General features: G+C 35.7%; 1 protein-coding gene across 1 annotated transcript in view; it reads right to left on the bottom strand.

Moving 5' to 3' along the window:
- Positions 1-22,142, bottom strand: part of LOC121322304 (kalirin-like) — a 152,184-nt gene that overhangs the window by 43,730 nt on the left and 86,312 nt on the right. The window contains 20 exon segments of the mRNA XM_041262089.1: positions 446-547; positions 1,416-1,606; positions 2,772-2,883; positions 3,323-3,415; positions 4,513-4,602; positions 5,294-5,363; positions 5,948-6,057; positions 6,336-6,402; positions 7,087-7,205; positions 8,262-8,469; positions 8,991-9,112; positions 9,346-9,461; positions 9,948-10,062; positions 10,450-10,599; positions 11,304-11,522; positions 12,499-12,618; positions 14,368-14,534; positions 15,423-15,618; positions 18,717-18,891; positions 20,145-20,314. Coding sequence (XP_041118023.1) covers positions 446-547; positions 1,416-1,606; positions 2,772-2,883; positions 3,323-3,415; positions 4,513-4,602; positions 5,294-5,363; positions 5,948-6,057; positions 6,336-6,402; positions 7,087-7,205; positions 8,262-8,469; positions 8,991-9,112; positions 9,346-9,461; positions 9,948-10,062; positions 10,450-10,599; positions 11,304-11,522; positions 12,499-12,618; positions 14,368-14,534; positions 15,423-15,618; positions 18,717-18,891; positions 20,145-20,314 — 2,712 coding nt within the window.

Raw genomic sequence — 22,142 nt, 5'->3', positions numbered from 1 at the left:
CATCTTGAAGGCACAACTCATCAGTAAGAGCAGTATCTGTGAGCTTGCTTCTGGAGGCAAATGAGAGGTTGCAGATTGACAGCACTAAAGTTCTCTAAAGTTCTCTCCACAAATAAAACATTTGCAGAATCAATGTAGGTTTCCTAACACTTCATGTTACTGTGCTCTGTCCTGGAGGTGAGAGGGTAATTCATTCCTCAGTAGCCAGCAGACCAGTGTTGGCTGGATCCAAATAAGTGACCGGTAAGATAACGCTGGGTCACATTCCTTGGATCTTAGGCATTATTACCTGATCATTTAGACCTTGTCACAATGGCTCACAATTTCCTACATGTTTTTGCCAGCAAAGTATTGCCGTTCCATCACTAAATTCAAAGTTCATCTTTTCAGTCCATTTCTTACTCAGACCAGGAAAGACCGTTGTATTTAGATTTATACAACGTACCTTGAGAACTGTCTTGTTGTCAGATGATGGGGTTCTTCCAGCCCATAAAGCAAACTTACAGGGGTCTCCTTCCACATGCTCGGTCAGCCCCAGTTCAGAAGTCTACTCATACAATTAGAAACAAGGTGACAATTAACTTGATTCCACATATAAAAAAAGCTAACAAAACAAGCTCTATGTACTTTTTAGATGGTTCATCTGTTTTTCTAAGCTAATATTTATTAATACTGACAATAATACTATTACTAATATATATTTTTTTCTTTCTATTCATATTCATTAATTGTGCTATTGCAACAGATGGCCCATATTCAGAAGGACATTTGTTATTAGTACATTATCAAAGTGAACTCTGATCAAGGTGTAAAAATGCTCCATCTGTCCATGCTTTAAACATTCAGCACCTGTTTGCCTGTCTTACTATTTCGCGCCACACTTTTAAAGCATATTACTCTACACTGTAACCTCTATAAAGCACTCGTAACAAAACATGCATTTGTGTCGGCTTATGGAATATTATAAATATGGATTTCACATTAGATGTTAGAATAGGACAATCTGGTAATCAGTACTGGTTAGTAATCTTCTTACGCTTGTTTCTTGATAATTACTGCAACAGGGGGGATGGAAATAAAAACCAAAGGCATAACTGGTTGCTAACTGGTAACTGTTACTGGCATACAACGGTCATTTGAAAATAAATGATCATTCCACATCTGTGCCATAAGCATACCTACATACATACATAGTTTTTGCTCAAAAGACCCAATGTTTTGGTATGTCTAACATACCTTTGTCAAGGGCAAGTGTATTTGAAAACAAACAGTGGAGGTACTTCTAGGCTTTTGATGCTATGGCAACTACTCACTTGTTTCTATTTAAACCTTCATATGTTTGTTTGTGTGTGTGTGTGTGTGTGTGTGTGTGTGTGTGTGTGTGTATAAATATATATATATGAATGAAAACCCACCCGCAATTTGTTCTTGTATACATATTTGGTGCGTCCTGAGGAGTCCTTTATTTCTTTGCTAAACACCAGCGATATCTCAAAGAGAAATAAGTGCCGGTCTCGTCCTTTCCGAATGAGTGACTTAGGATCCCACACCTGGAAGGAGTCCTGGAGGATAAGCTCACCCTGAACATCCAAGTTTTCATCAAACCCTGTCAGTGTAAACACATTCACTTTATTACTCACAAACCCCTATCCTTCAGCACAAACCATTTTCGCTTCCTGTGCAGCAGGTATTAGCTATATATATATATATATATATATATATATATATATATATATATATATATATATATATATATATATATATATATATATATACCTGGAACTATACAGAAAATAGGAGGCACTTTTTTGCACAGAAAATTGTGAGGGTCTGGAATCAACTCCCCAGTAATGTTGTTGAAGCTGACACCCTGGGATCCTTCAAGAAGCTGCTTGATGAGATTTTGGGATCAATAAGCTACTAACAACCAAACGAGCAAGATGGGCCGAATGGCCTCCTCTCGTTTGTAAACTTTCTTATGTTCTTATGTTCTTAACTATTCGGTTTATTACTCAGGTCTATGTTTAATAAACTAAGAAAAGTGTGCAAAAAGCATCCAGAAAGAGTATATAATGTAATAGATTTGGATAGTCATACAATTTGTAAAACCTGATGATTTATTAAAAGTAGGCCTTGTATTGCTTCCCTGTCCTGACATAGAATCTTTGTTTATTTGTCTTTAAAATGTTGTTGTTTCACAGTTACACCAGGTTGACAGTAAATGTTCATTTGCTATACATTACTGTGTAAGGGCCTGTGGCAAAGTGTCCACCCCCTATGTATACAGTGTATGTGTGTCGTTATTTTTAATTGTATTATGATTTATTGTTTGGCAGCATGGATGAGGTTGAAAGCCCCATCATAAAAATCCTGTGCATAAGGTGACCATCTCCAGGGTTAATTCATTGATCAATTGTTGCTAATCGGGAGATGGTCACCTGTATAAAAATTCTGCAGTTTTCTGCACTCTGTGTGGAGAGTAGTGGAGAGAACGAGAGCGAGAAAAGGCGTCTAAAAACGAAAGAAACTAAGAAATCAAGTATCAGTGAAAGATACTGCCCAGCCCAGACTTAGTTTGCTTAGTGTTCGTGATTTTGTTTTGTTCAAACCCTTTATTTTTTTGTTTTGAAAATAAACAGCGCCACAGCGCCTTTTGCCCTGCAGCACTTGCTTCTGTGTGTGTTCCTGCATCTGGCCTGATGTCACCACTCAGCTATTCCTGTGACAGGACCCTTCATTATACTTCCTTTCAAAAACCCTTCAAGACTTACCTTCAAGCATACTGACATGCATGGCATCATTCGCTCTTTTAGGGACACTTAACATCACCTCCAGACCATCTTTAATTTCCCCTTTCCCCTCTTCACAGCATGTTAAAAGTTCCTATTGAAAAAGCATTTGTGCCTGTTAATCAAAGTTATTCTTTCGCATCATATCATGCAAAGAGACACATTGTAGTAGTAGTGCAATTATTCTGCATATGTACATTTTTGAAAGGTATAGATAATGGTGGTGTGATCACACCAACATTCTAGAAAAAGAACACTGGCTAAAAGTCATTGTAAACGTAATCTGTCTTAGTCGAGCGCTGCTCTTCCCTACAATACAAATACAGTGTTTATGTGGTTTTATAACTAACAGTTGAGTTTTCTTTTTCAAAATTTAGACATTCTTTATAAACATATCAATATGTAGGAAACCAGGATGACAGGCAAGCATGCATTGATGTTGTTTTGAGTTTCATGTTGCAACTGGGCTAACTAGTTTCCCTAACCACTAACAAGATCCAAATCTTTTTTTTTTTTTTTTTTTTTTTTTTTACCTTCAATAAGAGCTGATACTTCGTGATTCTCTGAACTGGTTTAATTAGATAAGAGGAGATAGAGTTTGCCAGGCCATGTCTTTGCTGTATTTCCTAAAAAAAAAAAAAAACAGACAAACAAGCAAAAATATTATATTACATAGATTACAAAATGACTTAAGGAAATGTATATTTAAATTCAATTACATTTCACATTAGCTTCTCTTTACATCAGTTCAAGAGAGCTCTGCCCTTTAAACTTGGCTTATGCTACCAGAATTCATAAATATTTGTTTTACTTATAAACTAGTTTATACTAGTTAAGACTATGAGATGTTAAAACATGCAAAACAAGATGGAATTAAAAAGATACAATCAGTTTCATGGGTGATTTCAATTAAGTTTCATATGTTCATCAGTTTCAGTGTTCACAACAACACTTGTGAACCTAGATAACCTAAACATATATATATATATATATATATATATATATATATATATATATATATATATATATATATATATATATATATATATATATATATATATATATATATATATATATCTATATAGTTATATATATATATATTATATATATATATATATATATATATAATGTATCTATATTATCCATTATCCAAAGTTTTAATAATGTTTATTAGTATAGCTTTTTATGTAGTCTGAATGCAAACATCAAAGCTAAGGCGTGCTTGTGAGCAGCAGCTTGTCAGTGTGTCCCTTAGAATAAGAAATGCAAAAACAGTTGTGATGCGCCATCTGTAGGAAGAAAGTATGAATTGGAAAACATCCAGATGCACATGCTTTACTTGTGGAATAATAAAATAATGTAGATCTTAAAAAAAAAAAAAAAAAAAAAAAAGAGATCATGGGAGGAACAAGTAAATAAAAAAGCCAGAGGCTCCCTGTTGAGCTCTCTTTCTTAATATTTTAACATACAGAAGTAAACGATGCCTAGCTTAAAAACAAACAGCATGGAAACTTGAAATACGCAGCTCAAAGTAGATTAATGATATCTTGAAGGTATTCCATGAAGGTAACAGTACAATACTCAAATAAACAATGTAATAGTGTCATCAGGTTACATCACATTTTAGGAATGATGCAACCCAGAAGGGTCACTTAAATACTTTTAGATTGCGTTCATTAGGCAGAGCAGCAAACACTCTAGTTAATACTGAAAATCCACTTACATCAAAAAAGCTCCCAGCATGTTCTAGAATTAACTGGCTAGAATCAGGCTTATTTTTGCAGTATGTCACGTACACATGGAATTTGTCTGCCTACAAGAAAAAAGAGAAAGGACTACAGTTACACCAACATATTACTATCTTTATGCCAGCATATTACAAGTAACCATACATCCCCCAGCTATCAATGGTGTTCTTACAATTAATTTTTTTTTTCTTCTTTTAAGTCCAATGTATCTCCCTTTTGAAGTCTTTGACAGATTCCAAAAATATTTTTTGCAACAATTGCAAACGACTTCTTGATCGAGGAATTCGGTTATAGAACACAATCTGTCGATCAATGACAAATTAGCCTTTCGCTTAAACAGTGCTAACCAAGGCTTACAAATCCAATTGCCTTACTAACAACAGCAACATTACCACAGGAAAATTCAGATTTTTCAAGTACAACACTAAAGACTTTATACAGTAGTGCTGAATTAGAAAATTCTTTGTATTTTGTAATGCAGATATGTAAAGAATCAAAACACTGACAAGTGACAATGTAGTTTGTACTAAAAAGTGGTATGAAAATGGAATTTAAAGCTCTGGTTATCACTCCTTTCAAAGTAACCCTCTAACATTGAAAGAGGGTGAACCGGATTAGGGAAGGTACATGAAGGAGCGGTGTTAGAGATGCCTGTGCTATACCAATCATGTGGACCAATTAGAGGACTCCATTACTGTTAACCCCTCCCCTTTCACAAGCACTACAATCCTAAAGAGTAGATAAAAACAAAGATACCCATGTGACAAAGCAATGGCCCACATCTTCAGGCAGTTGCTCGTATTTTTCCAATTCTTTGATAAAGATGCTAGAATCAAAAACAATGTTATTTGTTACAATATTTGAATAACAACACTTGTAAAATACAAAATTTCAACAAAGTCTCTCAAAAGCTAGATATACTGTAGAAAGACAGATACCTACAGATAATATGATAGATAATATCTAAAGAAAATTGTATTTCTGTTCTAGAATGCATGCCTGATAATATATAAATCTGAGCATTGACTAGCAGTGTATATCTCTCAGTGATCTCCTTTTTTCTACTGTGCAATATGCCCTTCAGTTCTTTAAAAAATAAATGAATGCATGTGTTCTGTATGTATGTATTTATATTGAATGACATATTTTAGAGCTTGATTTTAATTATGAAACATGTGACATAGAAAGAACAGTAATCAGCTGTGTCAAACAAAAGCAGCTACCATTCAAATTATAAAGTAGGTGGGTGGAAGTTACATTTTCATTCAGGCTGTTGTTTTTCAAGTGTTTTATTTACTTCACTTTATCATTTTTTTTATAAATTAAAAAGAAAACGTGCTTCAACCATAAATACTTTAGAGCGAGTCTTGTATTTATTTATTTTTTTCATAAAATACATTGTCAACATACTTGTTATGAAATTCATATATCTCCTGAATATTCCCAAAGACAACATGTTCTTTATTCATAATTCCAGGTGGAATTTCTTCTACTCCACTCGTCATCTCCCAAAAGTATGTCTGGAAAGAAAGAAATACAATTAAAATTAAACTCAGTTAAAGCTGATTGCTGTGCATTTGTGTTTTGAGGCTCAAGGTTAATGTATCCCTTTAACGAACACTCACTATGTACTGTGTGTGTGTGTGTGTGTGTGTGTGTGTGTGTGTGTGTGTGTGTTTGTGTGTGTGTTTGTTTATATTATTAAATTATACTACTATTTATACGTATTTATATTTTTGTACAACCTACTGCCACAAGTCATACTGCAGAATCACATTGCATGATAGAATTTACTTACCTCTAAACATTCATGCAAGTCCCTGACATATGTCTTTTCTGTCTGAAGGAGTTCAGCCATAATGAACCTTGAGAATAGGAAATAAAACCGTATTTCAGTTTGCACAACAATAATTGAAAACAATTACATGTTTCTAACTTTTATTAAATATATTTTACAAGACTGTGATGGTTGTTTTGGTGTCTGTCTTCTGTAGTCTTTAGTATTTCTATTCAGAAAATGTTTCACACACAACAAATGGAAGCTATTACAGCAATGTGCATAACTTGAGTCCATCCCCAGTTTTTGGGTTTATTCTCTACATATTTTTTTGTGCTGGGAGATTTGCCAATGCAAATTAACAAATGTAACAGTTTTTCCATAAATTATTGCAATCTTGTTCAAAAATCTATAAATGTATTACTACTGTATATTTGGCTGTCTTTGCAACAAATCGTTTTGGGGGAAAATTGATCTACTGCTTAAAACCAACCATTTATTTTGAACTACTCTTAATACATAAAACAGCTGGTTTCACTAACTTCAACCAACATCAACCCTAGACTACCTCAGCGTAACTCAAGACTAGTGCTAACCATATTTAATTAAAGAGAACAAACTGTTAAAACATATTGAATAAACACAGTCAAGTAATATAAATGTAACCAAGAACACATACACCAGATGTAAAGTATACTTATACATTATACTTGACCCTCCACCTCAATTATACATTTCTTTAAAAAAAAAAAAAAATCCTTTGCACTCTTACTCTTTCTTCCGTGCTGATTTTCTCTTCTCCTCATTAACTTCATGGTTAGCATCCCGCAGTTTGACTTCAGGGTCAGTGAGACTGGCTGGGATGGTATCCAGCTCCAAGTCTTTATTATCCTACAAACAACAAGATGCATCATTTTACAGTAACTCAGAAACCTCCCCTTCAGAAAACAGGGTCACAGTGAATCATTTTGCAAAAGGAAACTCAATATGGGTTCGATTTTTAATGGCCATTTTTACAATAGCAAGGTTCGTAGTTGGTATAACTGGAGTAAGATATGTATGCATTATAGGAGGTGCGAATGATCAAAGTCAAATGCTTTGACCCTTTTATATGTTGGGCTCGAATCTCTGATCAGCCCCACGGATAGCCACGCTTCAGGATCTTGATCCATGGCAGGGGGTATTCTACTCTTAATGGGGATACTGGCTCCTTTCAATTAAAAAAAATAAAAATAATTAAATCAAAAATAATAAAAGGCAGAAGACATCAGATCTTTACTGTTTGAGCAAAGCTGTCCGCTGACTCCTTGTGAGGAGGTACTGGCAAGCGGCTAATACAGTAACGCTACGGGAGCATTATTCCAGTCTTTGCTAATCCCAGCAGGAGTCCATGTTATAACATTGGAAAATGGGACATTTCGATATCTAACATTAAATACTGTACTAGTATTATGGCTTTTGTTACACTTTTGCGACGTAATTTTGTAGTTTTTTTGATTACATAATGTTTTGTGTTTTGTGCTAGGTGGTGTTATAAGACCTGGTAGGATATGACACATGTCAGTGATCAATATTTATGTATTATTTAGTGGTATAATAAGCAGAGAAGCGTTACTGAGATGTTACATTTGAATTTTAAAATAACTTCAACTAACTTTTGGAAATGTATTGATTTATTTTAATCTTATATTACGATATTTATTTTCTGTTCTAAGATCTCCTGTGCCGTCCTTCATTCAAAAGAAAAGCTACTGTCAAGAAAGCATTCTGCAGATATCGGATAAAAATGAATGTCTCTTATACGCAAAAGACATCTATATTTCATAAAGGCTGGCAAACCTCGAGAATCAAGTCTCGTTCCAGTTTATTACAGTCAAGTGCAGCACAAGGGGGAAGTAATTCAGAAGTATTGGTTCTGCTGGAGATACTAATAGAGATGGAACTTACCTCGGAATTGATGCCAAGAGCTTTATCCAAGGTGGAACGATATTTTCCCATTCTCAATGAGAAGTCTCGGTAGTGCTTGTCCACAGTTGCAACCCATTTCTTAAGTTCGATAACGTGAACATGTCCTTTCTCTACAAAACTGTCAGCCAACTGAATGAGTAGCTTCACCTTCTCCTTAGTTTGCTAAAGGAAGAGAATATTCAGATTCCTGTTCAAAAACTTCAGGTTTTTTTTCAATGGATCGGACATTATAAGATCATTAATACAAGCAAATGAAAGATAACTAGCAAGAAACAACTAGGTTGCATAAGAACAGTTAAATAACGTTATTCCTTTTAGAAAAAATAAAAAAAAAGGTCTTGCTTCAAAATCAGACATTTGATTAAAACATTAGTCAAGCAGACTTTGATCAGATAAAACAACCCCTCTATTTGTTTATAAAATAATTTGTTTAAAATAATAGGCTTCACAAAAATAGCATAAATCATTATTTTCAGATTCTTTTCAGATTTTACTATCATCGGAATTTAGTTATAAAACATCAAGTATTTTTATGAATACACATCACATTCTCAGTTGTTTGAAGTTGTTTTAATTTTGTAGGTTAAATACACACAACACATGTGTATATTATATATATATATATATATATATATATATATATATATATATATATATATATATATATATATATATATATTTATTTTTTTTTTTTTTTTTTTTTTTTACTTGGCTGCGATCCTAAACTCTCCATATTCTTTTAGGAGTTCCTGTGTTCTCTCACTTGACTCCCCAGGCGAAGTATGAGTTGAGAGGTAATACTCGCCATTTTCCTGGATCCAGTTTAAGGCCTGTTGCAGAAGCCAAAACAAACATTTTAAGACTCTCATTGACATATACGTTTTTTGTGACTTAGACTTGAAGCCTAAGTATTCTATTACTCAAAAAAAAAACAACAATAACATTTACAAAAAGCTTTCAGAAGAAATCACCATGTTTTCTTACGCTTGCAACGACAAGAGTATTTCAATCTAACTGCGTATTAGAAATTAATCCCTGACCAACTTGACTCTAGTTGCTTTACCTGTTTAGCGCTCCGTTCGAATACCACAAACTGCTGGCACTGATCGAGTCTGCGTTTCTTCATTGTCCAGAAATGCAGCACCCTGTTCTCTCTCTGCAGGAGCTCATTCAGAATTGCTGAGAGAACAGGTTGAAAAGGCACAGTTACATTTTCACAGTCTGTGTGCATGTGGGTACTCGTCACCCGCATACTTCACTTCAGTGAAATGTAAACTTCAATAATGCTTTGAGACAAGATCACATATTCTACAACAAGCTGCAGTTACAAAAGTTCAAAACATTGTGGCTGACATCCGTTCAAATGTGTTTGTGCTTACTAAAAGATCTTTAAAAAGGCGATTTGGACGATATTCACATAGCAAAAAACAGCTGTTACAATCCTAGGGGAAGACAACCATAACACTTTCCTGTGCCAGGACAATTCAATTAAATCTGTGAGCTACAGATTTAAAATGCATCATCTAACAAATTATGGCAAGGGGCACAATTAAGCTCATAATACAGTTACTATCTCTGTAAATATACAGAGCTACAACAGTGATAGTTAATGAATCACCAGTAAAGCTCCCAGTCTTTACTGTAATCTGCAGCACATTCACACACCTTTTACTTGCTGCTCAGGACCTCGGGTGTGACTTGCTGCTCCAGGCATGCTGAAGTTGTTTCTGTGGATGTATTTCAGGAATACCTCTGCATTCCTTCGTGCTAATGTACAGGCCTGCCAGAGAATGTTTTACAATCTACTGAAGCACTTCAGACAAGGAGAACTCATTACCACATTAATGGTCATACCAGACAAAACAGAAACTAAATCTCACTGGCAGAAAAAAACACATACAGACACATTTTACAATATTTTAAACAACCTCTTAAACAACAGCTTTAAAAAGTGCTTCAAGTATTTGATTGCCCTTCTACTCTGTGTGGGGGGGTTGTAATATTAACAGTTGATAATTGCAGTTTGCGTTGACCTTTCTACTTTAGTTTAATATTTTAAATCTGCTTATAAAAGGAGAGTCGACACTGCATTGTACTAGAGACTGAATCAAAGCAGAACTGCAGTGTGGTAAGGGTTAGAATCTCAGCACAGGACTGTAGACTGTACCTTAAGGAAAGCTTCCTTCTGCTCCAGGTGTTTGCTAATCAGAGGGAGGACATGGTCGGTCTCAACGCAGGCTCCCATTTTATCATGGCCCCCACACCAGTCCTCGTCCCTCCGGTACTCCTGCTCCAGACTCTCCAGTACACTGCATACCTGTCAGAAACATAATTCATTGTACTGTGCCATCTCCTTTGAAAAAAAACTATTCAGACAGTAATAGAATTACTGCAGTAACTATATGTACTGCTGCATTGCATTCTACATTCAGTGAAGTAGTAATCTAGATAGTGTATAAATGGAGAAGGATTATTACTTGTTTTCCTTGTTATGTATAGGGAGACCTAATCAAATCACACAATTAGAAAAATACAGCCATACACTAATTCACCATAATATGCAAATCATTGTCCATGCTTTGTGAGAATAATCATAATGTAAAAACTTGAGTGTATCTCATGCTTTTTGCAAACATAAGATAATGTTTAAGTCATGCAGACAAATGTTTCAGCAAGTAGGTTCATCCGGATTGTGTCCCCTGAAGACACCTTGGGATTTGTTCATGACAGGTAAGTATGTTGTAGTCTACAGTATACAGCTATGGCTAAAAGTTTTGCAGCACCTAGAATTTAAGGATTGAGACATAATTTAAAACAAAAACTATATTAATATATTAAAAATCATGTAATCAACGAAACTACTAATTGAATATGTTAATGTAACATTATTCAGCAGGTTTCATTCGACTTTATGAAGCAAAATTTGTTAATCCTATAGGGTGATCTAAAACCTTTGACCATAGCTGTACATTCACAGTCATGCCTTCTGAAGATAGCCCACCGGGTGGCAACAGCACTCACCTGCTCAGAGGTCTTATAGAAAGCCACTGATGCATTGACCAGTTTGAGTCGGTCCTCCATCTTGAGCAGGAGCTGCTGCCAGTGAAGAGCCACCTTCTCTGCGCAGCCCCTGATGGCGTCAGGATCATAGTGCCCAGCCTGCAGCAACACCTCTGCCTTCTGCTGCACCTGGAGAGCGCTTTGGTGGGTTTTATGGAGTGAGGTGGCATGAAAGAGGGACTGTGTGGGGCGGATGAGTGTGGTTTGTGCAGAAATGCCAGGCGTGTGGTAAAAAGGGTGAGGTGTGAGCATGGGAGATGTAAGTAATGAAACACATTTTAATTTTCAGTAAGCGTGCTGGTTTACACTGCATTTTAGAAAATGCTTATACATAAAAGACATTTGTACACTTAGAAAAAACACACTTGATAGTGTTTTATACAGTTTATTACAGGTATAAACCCTCATCCATAACTATTAATCACTCAATAGTGTGAAAAGACATTGAAAAAGACGACTCTTAAATTTCTTTTAGCATTTGTATTAGTATAAAAAATACAGATAAAAATCAAATTAAACTGTAACTTTTACCAATATTAAAACATATACATGCAATAGTCTTGTCACTCATTTCCTGGCAACATTAAAATGTTCTTAATTCACTGGCATCTGAGTCTGGGAGTAATTGCCAGCAGGCTTTTGCTAATGCTTACGACACATTATATATATATATATATATATATATATATATATATTATATATATATATATATATATATATATATATATATATATATATTTTTATTTTTTTTTTTTGGGCAGCTAAGAGCAGCTGATTATAGTCAGACTTTCATATATGTCTTGAAAACTACATAGTAAATTGCAACACAGTTCTAAACTGGTCAAGTCATAGCTGTTTTCTTTCCATAATTAATCCAGTCCATGAAAAGTATGGCACTGCTTTCAAACTACAAACATTCCTGTGCAGTTTGTTATCAGGAAAAAAAGTACAGTATACCCTTAAAACTAATACAGACAAGTAATGTGTTAAAAAATAATATATACTATAATATATATAGTATAGTTAATAGATTGTTCTAAAAAGCTTAAACAGAATAGAGCATGTTTAATTCCAGTATTATTTTTTATATATACCTGCATGTACTTAAATGCTTGAACATGCATATTGAAACAATTTGCTTTATTAGAGCAATTACCTCAATGGCCAGCTGGAACTGCTCATGCTCTCTCTGAAGCTGCTCTGCCTCAGACAGGGAGCTTGCATTCACAAGGCTGGCATTGAGCATGGATTCCCCATTCCGAATCCAGCCCAACACCTGGAAGCGTGAGAGAAAAAGCCTTTAAAATCACTAACTTTCCAGAAGACCAACCTTTAAAATTCTGTGATGAGGTCAACAGTATGTGATTGCACCTTCGTCAAAAATAATCGTCAAACAGCTCGACTAGGGCCACCATGTAATTATGTTTCAAGGGTTTATTAAAATATCTACAGGAAAGTTAAAAGTCAGAAAAGTCCATTTTGTTCTGAGATATTGCAAATTTCCCCCCTTAAATCCTAAAAAATGAATACTACAGCTAACAGTGCTAGCTTTCATTTTTTTTTTTTTTTTTTTTTTTTGCAGACGGCAGTGCGTGAAATTTATTATTGAATTAAGAGCCCTGAAAAAAAAAAAAATTACATAAAACTCAAAAATAGCTCAAAAGAATCATGGAAAAATGAAATTAATAAAACCAAAAAATAGAGGCCCTACGTATAATGCAGTAGCATCGGTACTTTCATTGTTAACACAGTCGTGTGATTTAGGGGGCATGATGCGAGGGCTCCTCCCCTCAAATTTCCTTCCTACCAATAGATTTTTTTATCACCATCCTCCCCTCCTCCCCCACTACACTTTCCTCTTCTATTCTGCCACTCCACCTCTGCAACGGGTCTTCCTCTGGGGTAAAGTGAAGCTCACTTCCCAACCTTTGAAGCTTAGCCGCACTGACTGTCCTCCACAGGGGAAGGTTCACGCCAGAAAAGGGACCCCCAACCAAATCTATCAACACTATCATCTTCCCATTTTCTCACCTCTAGATCCCCCTTCGGAGAAGCAGTTTCCCTTTGGGGGTAAAGTGAAGATCACTTCCCAACCTTTGAAGCTCTGCCGCCGCTGTCTTTGTCCTCCGCAGGGAGACACCAAAAGGGGGAGCCCCAGCTCTAAATCCCTCTTGGGGGAAGTAAGTCATAAAGCACATCTCTCCTATTATCAAATTCCCAAGGTCTTTTCCTCTACGCAGCCCTTTATCATGTCTAGTGAATTCTACTATAAACATCAATCAGTGTCTCTTAGGGAGAGTGGTGCACTGTTCAAAAACAGGATGGTATGGATAAATACGACGAGCCCCTTTTGGAGTTATCCAATATAAATAAATGCATCAAGGTTGTATTTTACCAAGATATAACATGTTTTATTGAAACTTTGGTTCCCTTAAGGGAGGGAACCATATTTATTTTGGACAGGGAGAACAGCAGCAATGTTTATATGTAAAGTTAAATCCCTTTATCTGATCAACTCAGAGGAATTTCAGCTATCTGTCTTCAAAGCCGCCACCACAGTTGCTCTTCCCCTTCAGTGGTTTGCTCCAATCCGAGCGGCCACTTTACACTGTGGTTCAACATACATAAAATAATCTTCAAAGGTACTTGAAATTCCAGGCCAAGCACACTAGAGGTTACACAGTGGCTATGAAGGCATATTAGCAACCAAACTGTGTCTATAATATTTTCATAAATACAATTTGTGACAAAGATGAAAGCTTTTAAACTCAGAATGATAAATAAGTCAATTGTGGTGTTGGAAACTATAAAAGAAAAAGTCACTCTTCTGAAATCAGTTCAGAGGGGACCACTGTTTTATACCAACAATAACTTAGGGCCTTCTTTATATACTAAATGGTCCTTGAAGAATGCAGAAATCAAGCAGTGGCTGCACTCTGGAGTGTACTGTAGTTGCTGCAGGTATTATTTCTTAGGGTCTGTTTAGCTACAGGGAATGTTTTCAATGACCCCAGTAGTATCCTACCTGTTTGACCTCAGCTTGCAGGTGTCTCAGCTGAAAACACTGCTCTAGACGCTTCTGAGTCTGATCAGCATTCAAATCCAGCTCGTGCTGTTTCTCGTGAAGAAACTCCAGCAGTTCCTGCACTTGTGTTGCCAGGTCCATATCCTTATCACAAGTCAGCTCGATTCCTAATAGAAAAACACAGATTACATCCAGAGAAACTTGTGCAGTGCAACATAGTACATGGGAGATGGCGATATGTACAGTAAAAACCTAACCTAATCCCACTGTGTTTCTATTGTATGAAGTAAAACTGTAAATCTCCCCTGGTGGAAAACACCAGCAGAATTAGCTGGCATTAAAGGAAGGCAGTGTTTAGATATGCCACTGTTTAAATCATAGAAATAGACCCAATCAAACTGTCAATAAAGCACTTAAAATGGTCATTGTTGAACACATCATATCAAGTTGTACTTAAATACAGCATAACTTTTCTTAACTGGAAAAGTATAAAATAAAAACTTTTTTTGTATCTTTCTCATCTGGAAAAGAAATGTCACAGTTTGGGAGAAAACCACTTTAAAATATAGCAGGAATCTTGGCAAAAGGGTAATAATATTTGGCAAGCTTTTGCTTTGTAATATTGTTAACATGCTTCATCAACACATTCATCATGACATTTGGTTTGAGTCCAAATAAATTAACTTTTCAGCAATCTACTTTCATGAACTATTATGCTTGCGCCTATTCAGATCTCGCACGGTAACCAATTTAAATGGAGATGCAGGGGTTTCAGCCTTCCTCTGATGGTTAAAACATTTATACTATAATATGGATGAACAACAAGCGTAAAAGGATTGCAGCTTCTAGTTTCTCTTAACCTAATCTGAATCTGTTAGCTCCAGCTGCTGAACTAAAACATCTGACCAGATAATACCCCAGCAGTCTTACTGTAAGTTTCTCTCTCACATTTGTCTGTTTGCCCATACTGTTTTATGTGGATTTGCACAGTCATCTTAACCCTTCCATAGTGCTCACATTTAAAATGACGTCCTGCCTGTGTCACTGTCTGTTACCTGAAGCCTGGACCTCCATGATATACTGGTGCAAGTCTTGACCTTGTTGAATAACCTCAAAAGTCATGTTGCTCATTGCCGTCTTTCTCTCAGTGTGCCTTTGGAAACGCTGTTCAGCCAGGGTGAGGTCCTCTGTGTTGAAGTCGTTGATCTGTCTCAAGAGGTCTTCATTCCAGGCGTCTAGCTCTGCTGTTACCTAAAGCAAGACACACCATTAAGTGTCCAATCTGAGCTCACAGGTATCGCTGATGTTCTATTCCTTAATGCACTAGCCAAGGGCTGAAGCAGGGCTCTAGGTTCTCATATCCAGTTACTTGTGTCAAGCCTCAGTTACAGAGCATCTGGACAAAAAGCATACACACACAAACACTTATGTAATGATAGAAATTACTAATACAAAATAAATGTGCTTTTTACCACTGATTGAAGCATAACATTACCTATTACTAGTACAACCCTTTCTTATACGTTTTAGCTCTGATTTTAGATATACGAGTTCATATTCCAGAGACTTGCAGAAATGATATTGTATATGTACAGTAATAGTGTCTTTAACTGTAATCAGGAAAACAATCTTCATAGCATAACCTTGTGTTATTTTTAGGGGTCTACCTAAATAGCAATTTTGCAGATTTTATGGAAATCGGGAAATTTAGGGGTCACCACAAAATTCACCTCTTATGGGTCAATGCATACTGGACAAGTACGAAGAGAGAAAAAAAAAGAGCCTTATTTATTAAATGAACTACTGCACAATGCAAGTGACACAAACTACGTATCTTCCTTCCGTAGATAGGCTTCTTGTATTCCTCCGCTGTCCTGTGTGCATTCCACTTAGACAAATAAATAAATAAATAACATTTACAAAAAAATACTCTAAAGCAGCTAATGTTCTTGTTTACTATTCAAATAACAATGATGTTTTAATCAGCGTCTGTACTGGCTTTTCTGTGACCTGTACTGTACGGTAGGGGGTGGGACAAAGCCAGTGCTACATTGTTTTGATTTAGGTTGCTAAAATCTAGCTTTCAGCATTTGAGGTAAAATAACAGAAATGGACAACAAATCAAAAAAAAAAAAAAGTATATTTCAGTGATTGATCGTGTCAAGATATTTCCCAAAGAAACTGTACATGCAGATGGAGGTAACTGTTTTGCACATCTTGTAATGTGTCTTTGGAGAAAATACTATTGATCGCTATTTAGCTTCAGAATCACACATTATATGAAGGGCTTCTACAAAGGCTGCTGAACAGAATGTAAAATAAACAGCTTTCAGAAAACAAACTGGAAAGTCAGCGCAGGTTGAAGTTAAATCAGTACTACAGGTATGATCTAGCACAGCCGCCTTCCTTCAAACAACCTGCGGCTTACTTTTTAAACGCAGAATTTTAGATCTGAATAGGCACGTTTTCTTTGTTTTGACTCGGTACTAATAAAACTAAATTATTGGATAGGACAAATAACATGACAACGAACGTGCTGCATATATTGCCTTTATTAAAGTATGTCAGATCCCTTTGGGTAACTGAGTTTTGGGACTGTTTCTAATCGATTTCCACATTTGCCTTACACTTCGAACCAATTCAGTGGATGCAGGCGTGCAGTCTCAATGTATGGGCAAATCCACATCACACAGAGAATGTCGGCAGCAACTGCAGGGGGATGCTGCATGCTTGACTTTTAACAAATGACAGCACTCTGTTTTAGTAAGGAAGCAAATACCACTATTTTTAGGCTTTTATAGTGCTCTGAAATACTGTCTACTTAGGTTTATTTAATGTTTAAACAGGTCTGCAAAATATCATTTTATTCCATAACAAACCCATGAAAAATACACACATTTACCGCGATATAAGTAGAACCCTAGTTTTTTTAAATAATTTAAATAATATTTTCTGTAATGTATCTGTTTTATTTGTGTAGAGGAGCTGCTTTTTTATTGGATGAGTGTACTTTAATGTTTGAGATTGGGCTTCCTTTTCGCCAGTGTTATCAAGAACAAAGGCTTAATGAAACTTCCTGGTAAAGTATGAAGCCAGCTAGGCTTGCAACACACAGGAAATATGCAATTGTTAATTATGGCTTATCTGGGCACCTCATTTCATTTGTTCTTTCCGGTCAATTAATATTTCATAATAGCAAGCTTTTTTTACAGTCGGTTTTAACTAACTCTGCACCAGTGACACAAGAACTAGTCACACCTCTTTGTTAATCAGAAGGGCTAGGCTGCTGTGTTGCATGGTGCCTTCCTAAAGGCACTTTAGATGTATTCTATACAAATGTTTAGATATGACCCTATGGGGAAGGTTTGCCTCATCTAATAGCAATAATCTGGACAAGGTGACCTCATTTCAGACAGTTCCTGTTTCAAAAATATGACTTACTACTTATACACATATGAAAGCTTAAAAGTGAATACAATACAAAACACCCACTTAAGTTATGTACAATCACCATCTTATAATCAATTAGTAACACACAATGTCACAGCTGTAAAGATCAAAGCTAAATTCATCATTCCTACTGCACATACAAAAAATAAATAAATAAATACATATGACAGGTTCCTCCATATACAGTATTATGAGATTATTACATTTTCTATATTTTGTTGTAATGAACGTATCTTTGTAACGTAATTTATTCTCTGTAAAGTACTGACACCTGCATCATATCCCTGTTCCCAGTTTTTTTTTTTTTTTTTTTTTTTTTTTTTAATATTTTAAATGCCTGGACACCAAAGAATACAACTCTTTTTGTAACAAAGTCCGTGAAATTCATGATCAATACATTTTGTTTACTGCAGAGGTTATGTTGAATGCTTATAATGTATAAAAGTTTTATAATTTATATCTCTGAAATGGTAAAGCTTAATCTAAGAAAGTATTAAGACTTTGTATTCCGTGCTGTAAAAATGGCAAACAAGTAGATAGCCTAGATAGAGTTAAACAGGGCAAACATTTCTTTCAAATCATTGACATCTCAATATAATACTCTTTCCGAAATACATTTTTATGAATAGATTTAAATATTGCCCTTGTTTGAGAATAAAAAAAAAACTGTCCGCATAAACACAAAGACTTTTTCCCTAACTTTTTTCAAGTAAATCAAAATTAAATCAAATATTCCTACAGCAAAATACTGCATTATTTAAATAAGACACTGCTATTACCAGACAGCCTGCATCTCTGCCAGCTGAACCCGTCCATCCCAGAGAGAGAGTATGTCCTGGGAGAACTCCCCCATCTGTTCGGTAAACCCCACTGCTTTATCTCTGCGAGCCAGCGCTTACCTCAATGGTGTACTGCTCGAAAATACGAAGCTGGAGGAAAATATCTAACTTGATTTTCCTCTCATGGAAAAGCTCTTCCATCTGTCCCTGGGCTTCATCTAATTGCTGCAACACACTCTCAATGTGGCTGATGGAGCTATTGTGTGGCATCTTATTGCTGGACATTGCGGAGTCCCTGTGGCAAGGCGGCAAGATGGGGAAAAAAGCAAAACATAAAAAAAACAATCCAGAAACAAGGGGCTACAGGAGAAAGCCTTTTAATCAGCGCAGCAAGTTCAGTAAAAGGGCCAACAAAGCTCAGAATTTACCGACCAGGAAAATCCAAGCCCATTTTCTGTACGCTGACATTTGACCCACTCACAAGGACCTGAGGTACATCAGTCCACACTGATTGCATTTGAAGCCTACAGTAAGGACTCATTCAATTTGGTGTTAAATGATACAATTTCCTTTTTTTGAGTCAAGGCACCACTCAATTATAAACACAAAGTACTTTCTATTACAAATGTCAAACATGGGCACAGTAAAACTGGTTGTGGCTTCCATGCGTATAATGAATATCATACTCAGCATGAAAAGGACCAATTTCATTAAAACGATACATTTACATGTTTGTGTTTCATGGAAATATGTTATGTAATACTGTACTCCATTTGTTTTTTTGATCAATGTCCAAATCTTGCAATCTTTCTTTCTCATTTAGAGGTTTATCATGTTAAATTTGCCAGCTAATTTGGTCATTCATTTTACCATGCATACCACCTGCTTATACTATCCATTTACTACAGTTTACCAGGGCTTTTATCAACATTCCATATATGATACATTTTAAATGTTTAACACCCCCAGTTCTTACATGCGTTAGCATACCAGTTTGCCTGTGCTTTACCGTGCTTTCACTTTACTTTAATATGTTATACCATACATTTCATAAGCAATACATGAAGATTACATTTCTTTGTTATAAGTAAAAAAAAAAAAAAAATAGTTTTGGAGACATGTCTGTATGAAACAATATGTACCATTCTCCTTAAACAGATAACTGCTTTTGTTTTAAGCTCTGTACGTATATATTGTTTACAATTTATTTTTATAGCTGTATTTTTCTTTTTTTCATTGCCACTTTCCACCCATATTATTTTAGACTGGTCAATGCAGTTTCCCCATGTTTTTTATTTGATTGGCAAGGTGAGCTTCCCCTATAGTGCTCTAAAAGACAGTAGATTGGTCTCCATGCTCATCCAATCCTCAGTTAACAGTCTAAAAGGTTCCCAGCTGTGTCAACCGTGATGGTTTGTGAAGTGGACACCTGTCCGTTAGGAACTCCATTCAGATGTCTAAACTAGTGAACTAGTGACCCAGCAGTAAACAGCTTCACAATCCAGTGGGCCACCCAGCCCTGGCTCCAGCTTGTAATGGCTGTCTCACCTCAATTGTTGGATAAGGTCCTCCCCTTCCTTGATGACATTCAGGGTTGCCTCTAGTGTGGCAGTTTGCTGCTGTTGGAACTGCTTGATCAAATCCTGTACAGAATCCACTGAGTCAGAGCACACTTCTTCAATAAGCTCTTTTTGGAGATCTTCCATCCATGTCCACAGCTATGAATAACAGAACAACCAAAGTTAACCTTCTCATTCCATACGACTCCCCCCGTAGTGGGCTGTTGTGCATAGCAGCAGAGTGTACCATATGCATAGCTACAATTAATGTTTAGAACATATACTGCAGTTATTTCCATGCAACTGGCATAACAAAACAAAATAAAAACTGTGTAGATTTGTCCCTTTTAGATTATTATCTTTTCTGTTTATTGACAGTGGCTATTACAAAATAGTTGTCTCTGCTAGATATGTCTCCATCACAATGCTCTATTTTTAACATATTAAATTGCGACAGGCATTTATTACATCTGACGATACCCAGTGACTCCTTGAAATCCTAATTTTCACAGCAACATCAGGAGTGTTATATATTGTTCCTTGGCGGAATGAATTCAGAACAGGGTATGACTCATTTTAGTTCCTTAAGACAATGTCCTTTTGTATTCTATTTCCTTTTTTGTAAAAAGTAAAAGTAGGTCACTTTTTTCAGCAATTCATACTCTGTGAAACAGAAAAGTAGGTACTTTTGTTCATTTCTTTTTTTATGAACCTATTTTCTGGGTGTGTTTCCATACACTTCTATGAAGGGGGAGAGGGATGTGGTACTGGTAATAAAATAAGAGGCTACAAGAGAAAGCCTGAGTGAATTCACATTTCTAAAGTAGTATCTAAATGACAGAGAACTTAGTCCCAATAAACAGAATTATTTTAACTGGTCCATACCCTTTTTCCATTATTGACCCAGATATTTATGAAGTAACCAGGGATCATTGTAAATCAATCCCTAAATGTCAAATGTAGCAATTCCTATGTATACAATATTACATGTACACTTTATAGTTGAGAGGCTGACCAAAAAAAAAAAAAAAAGAGAGATTTACTCTAAAAATTGAAATGTCATTTTTTTGTAAGGCATATACGGTACACCATGACCAATAACAAATTTCACTGCCATGAAAACAGATTTATAGGATGAGGAAGCTTTACAATTTCACTGGTTGTCATAGAAACTATGACTCTTGTTTTTTTTTTTTTAAATTGAGGAATGTCATTTTTTTGTAAGGCATACACACACACACACACATGACACACATAACAAATTTCACTGCCATGAATCAACAGATTTACTCAAAGGATGAGGAGTGTTTTTACTATTTAACAACTTGGTTGCATAAATAGAAAAACTATGAGTCTTGCTCGCATCAGCGATTTTCAAGGTGTGGTATCCGAATCATAATCAACAAGTACAGAGAAACATAATCTGTAATTGACAAACCCAGGACTGGAAGACCCAAAAAGCTGCCTAACAAGGATGAGCAATACTTGAAGATAATATCCTTAAGGAATAGAAAGAAGACAAGCATTGAATTAACAACAGAACTGGCAGAAAGCACAGTGTTGTTGTCCATCCATCTATTCCTTTATCACTTGTGCAGGAAAATGTCAGAATTAAATACACAGAATGCTGAAGCTGAATGCTTCACTTAAATTGGGAATATGCATATAAACCATTATATAAAATACACAATTTGCATGTTTTGCTTCTACTGTTTACAATATAGCAACTCTTGTTGGCAGCAAAACCTCAAAGGGCTATTCCTTAACACATTTTTAACAAAGTAAAAAGTAATTAATAAAAAAATTAGATATACAGCCACAGTATTGTCTAACCACAGGGAAGGTCGTTATTCTATACGTTTCATTATTATCAAAACTGACAGGCTCCATAAAAGAGTCAGGTTCTTTGTAATAGAAGAGAAAGCCTTTAGCCAAACAGAGCAGATGAGGAGAGGAGAATATATTTGTGAAAAAATTACTGACAGCA

Source organism: Polyodon spathula, chromosome 10 (assembly GCF_017654505.1).
Source record: "Polyodon spathula isolate WHYD16114869_AA chromosome 10, ASM1765450v1, whole genome shotgun sequence".
Taxonomy (NCBI): domain Eukaryota; kingdom Metazoa; phylum Chordata; class Actinopteri; order Acipenseriformes; family Polyodontidae; genus Polyodon; species Polyodon spathula.
This window is presented reverse-complemented; position numbering and strand designations above follow the sequence as displayed.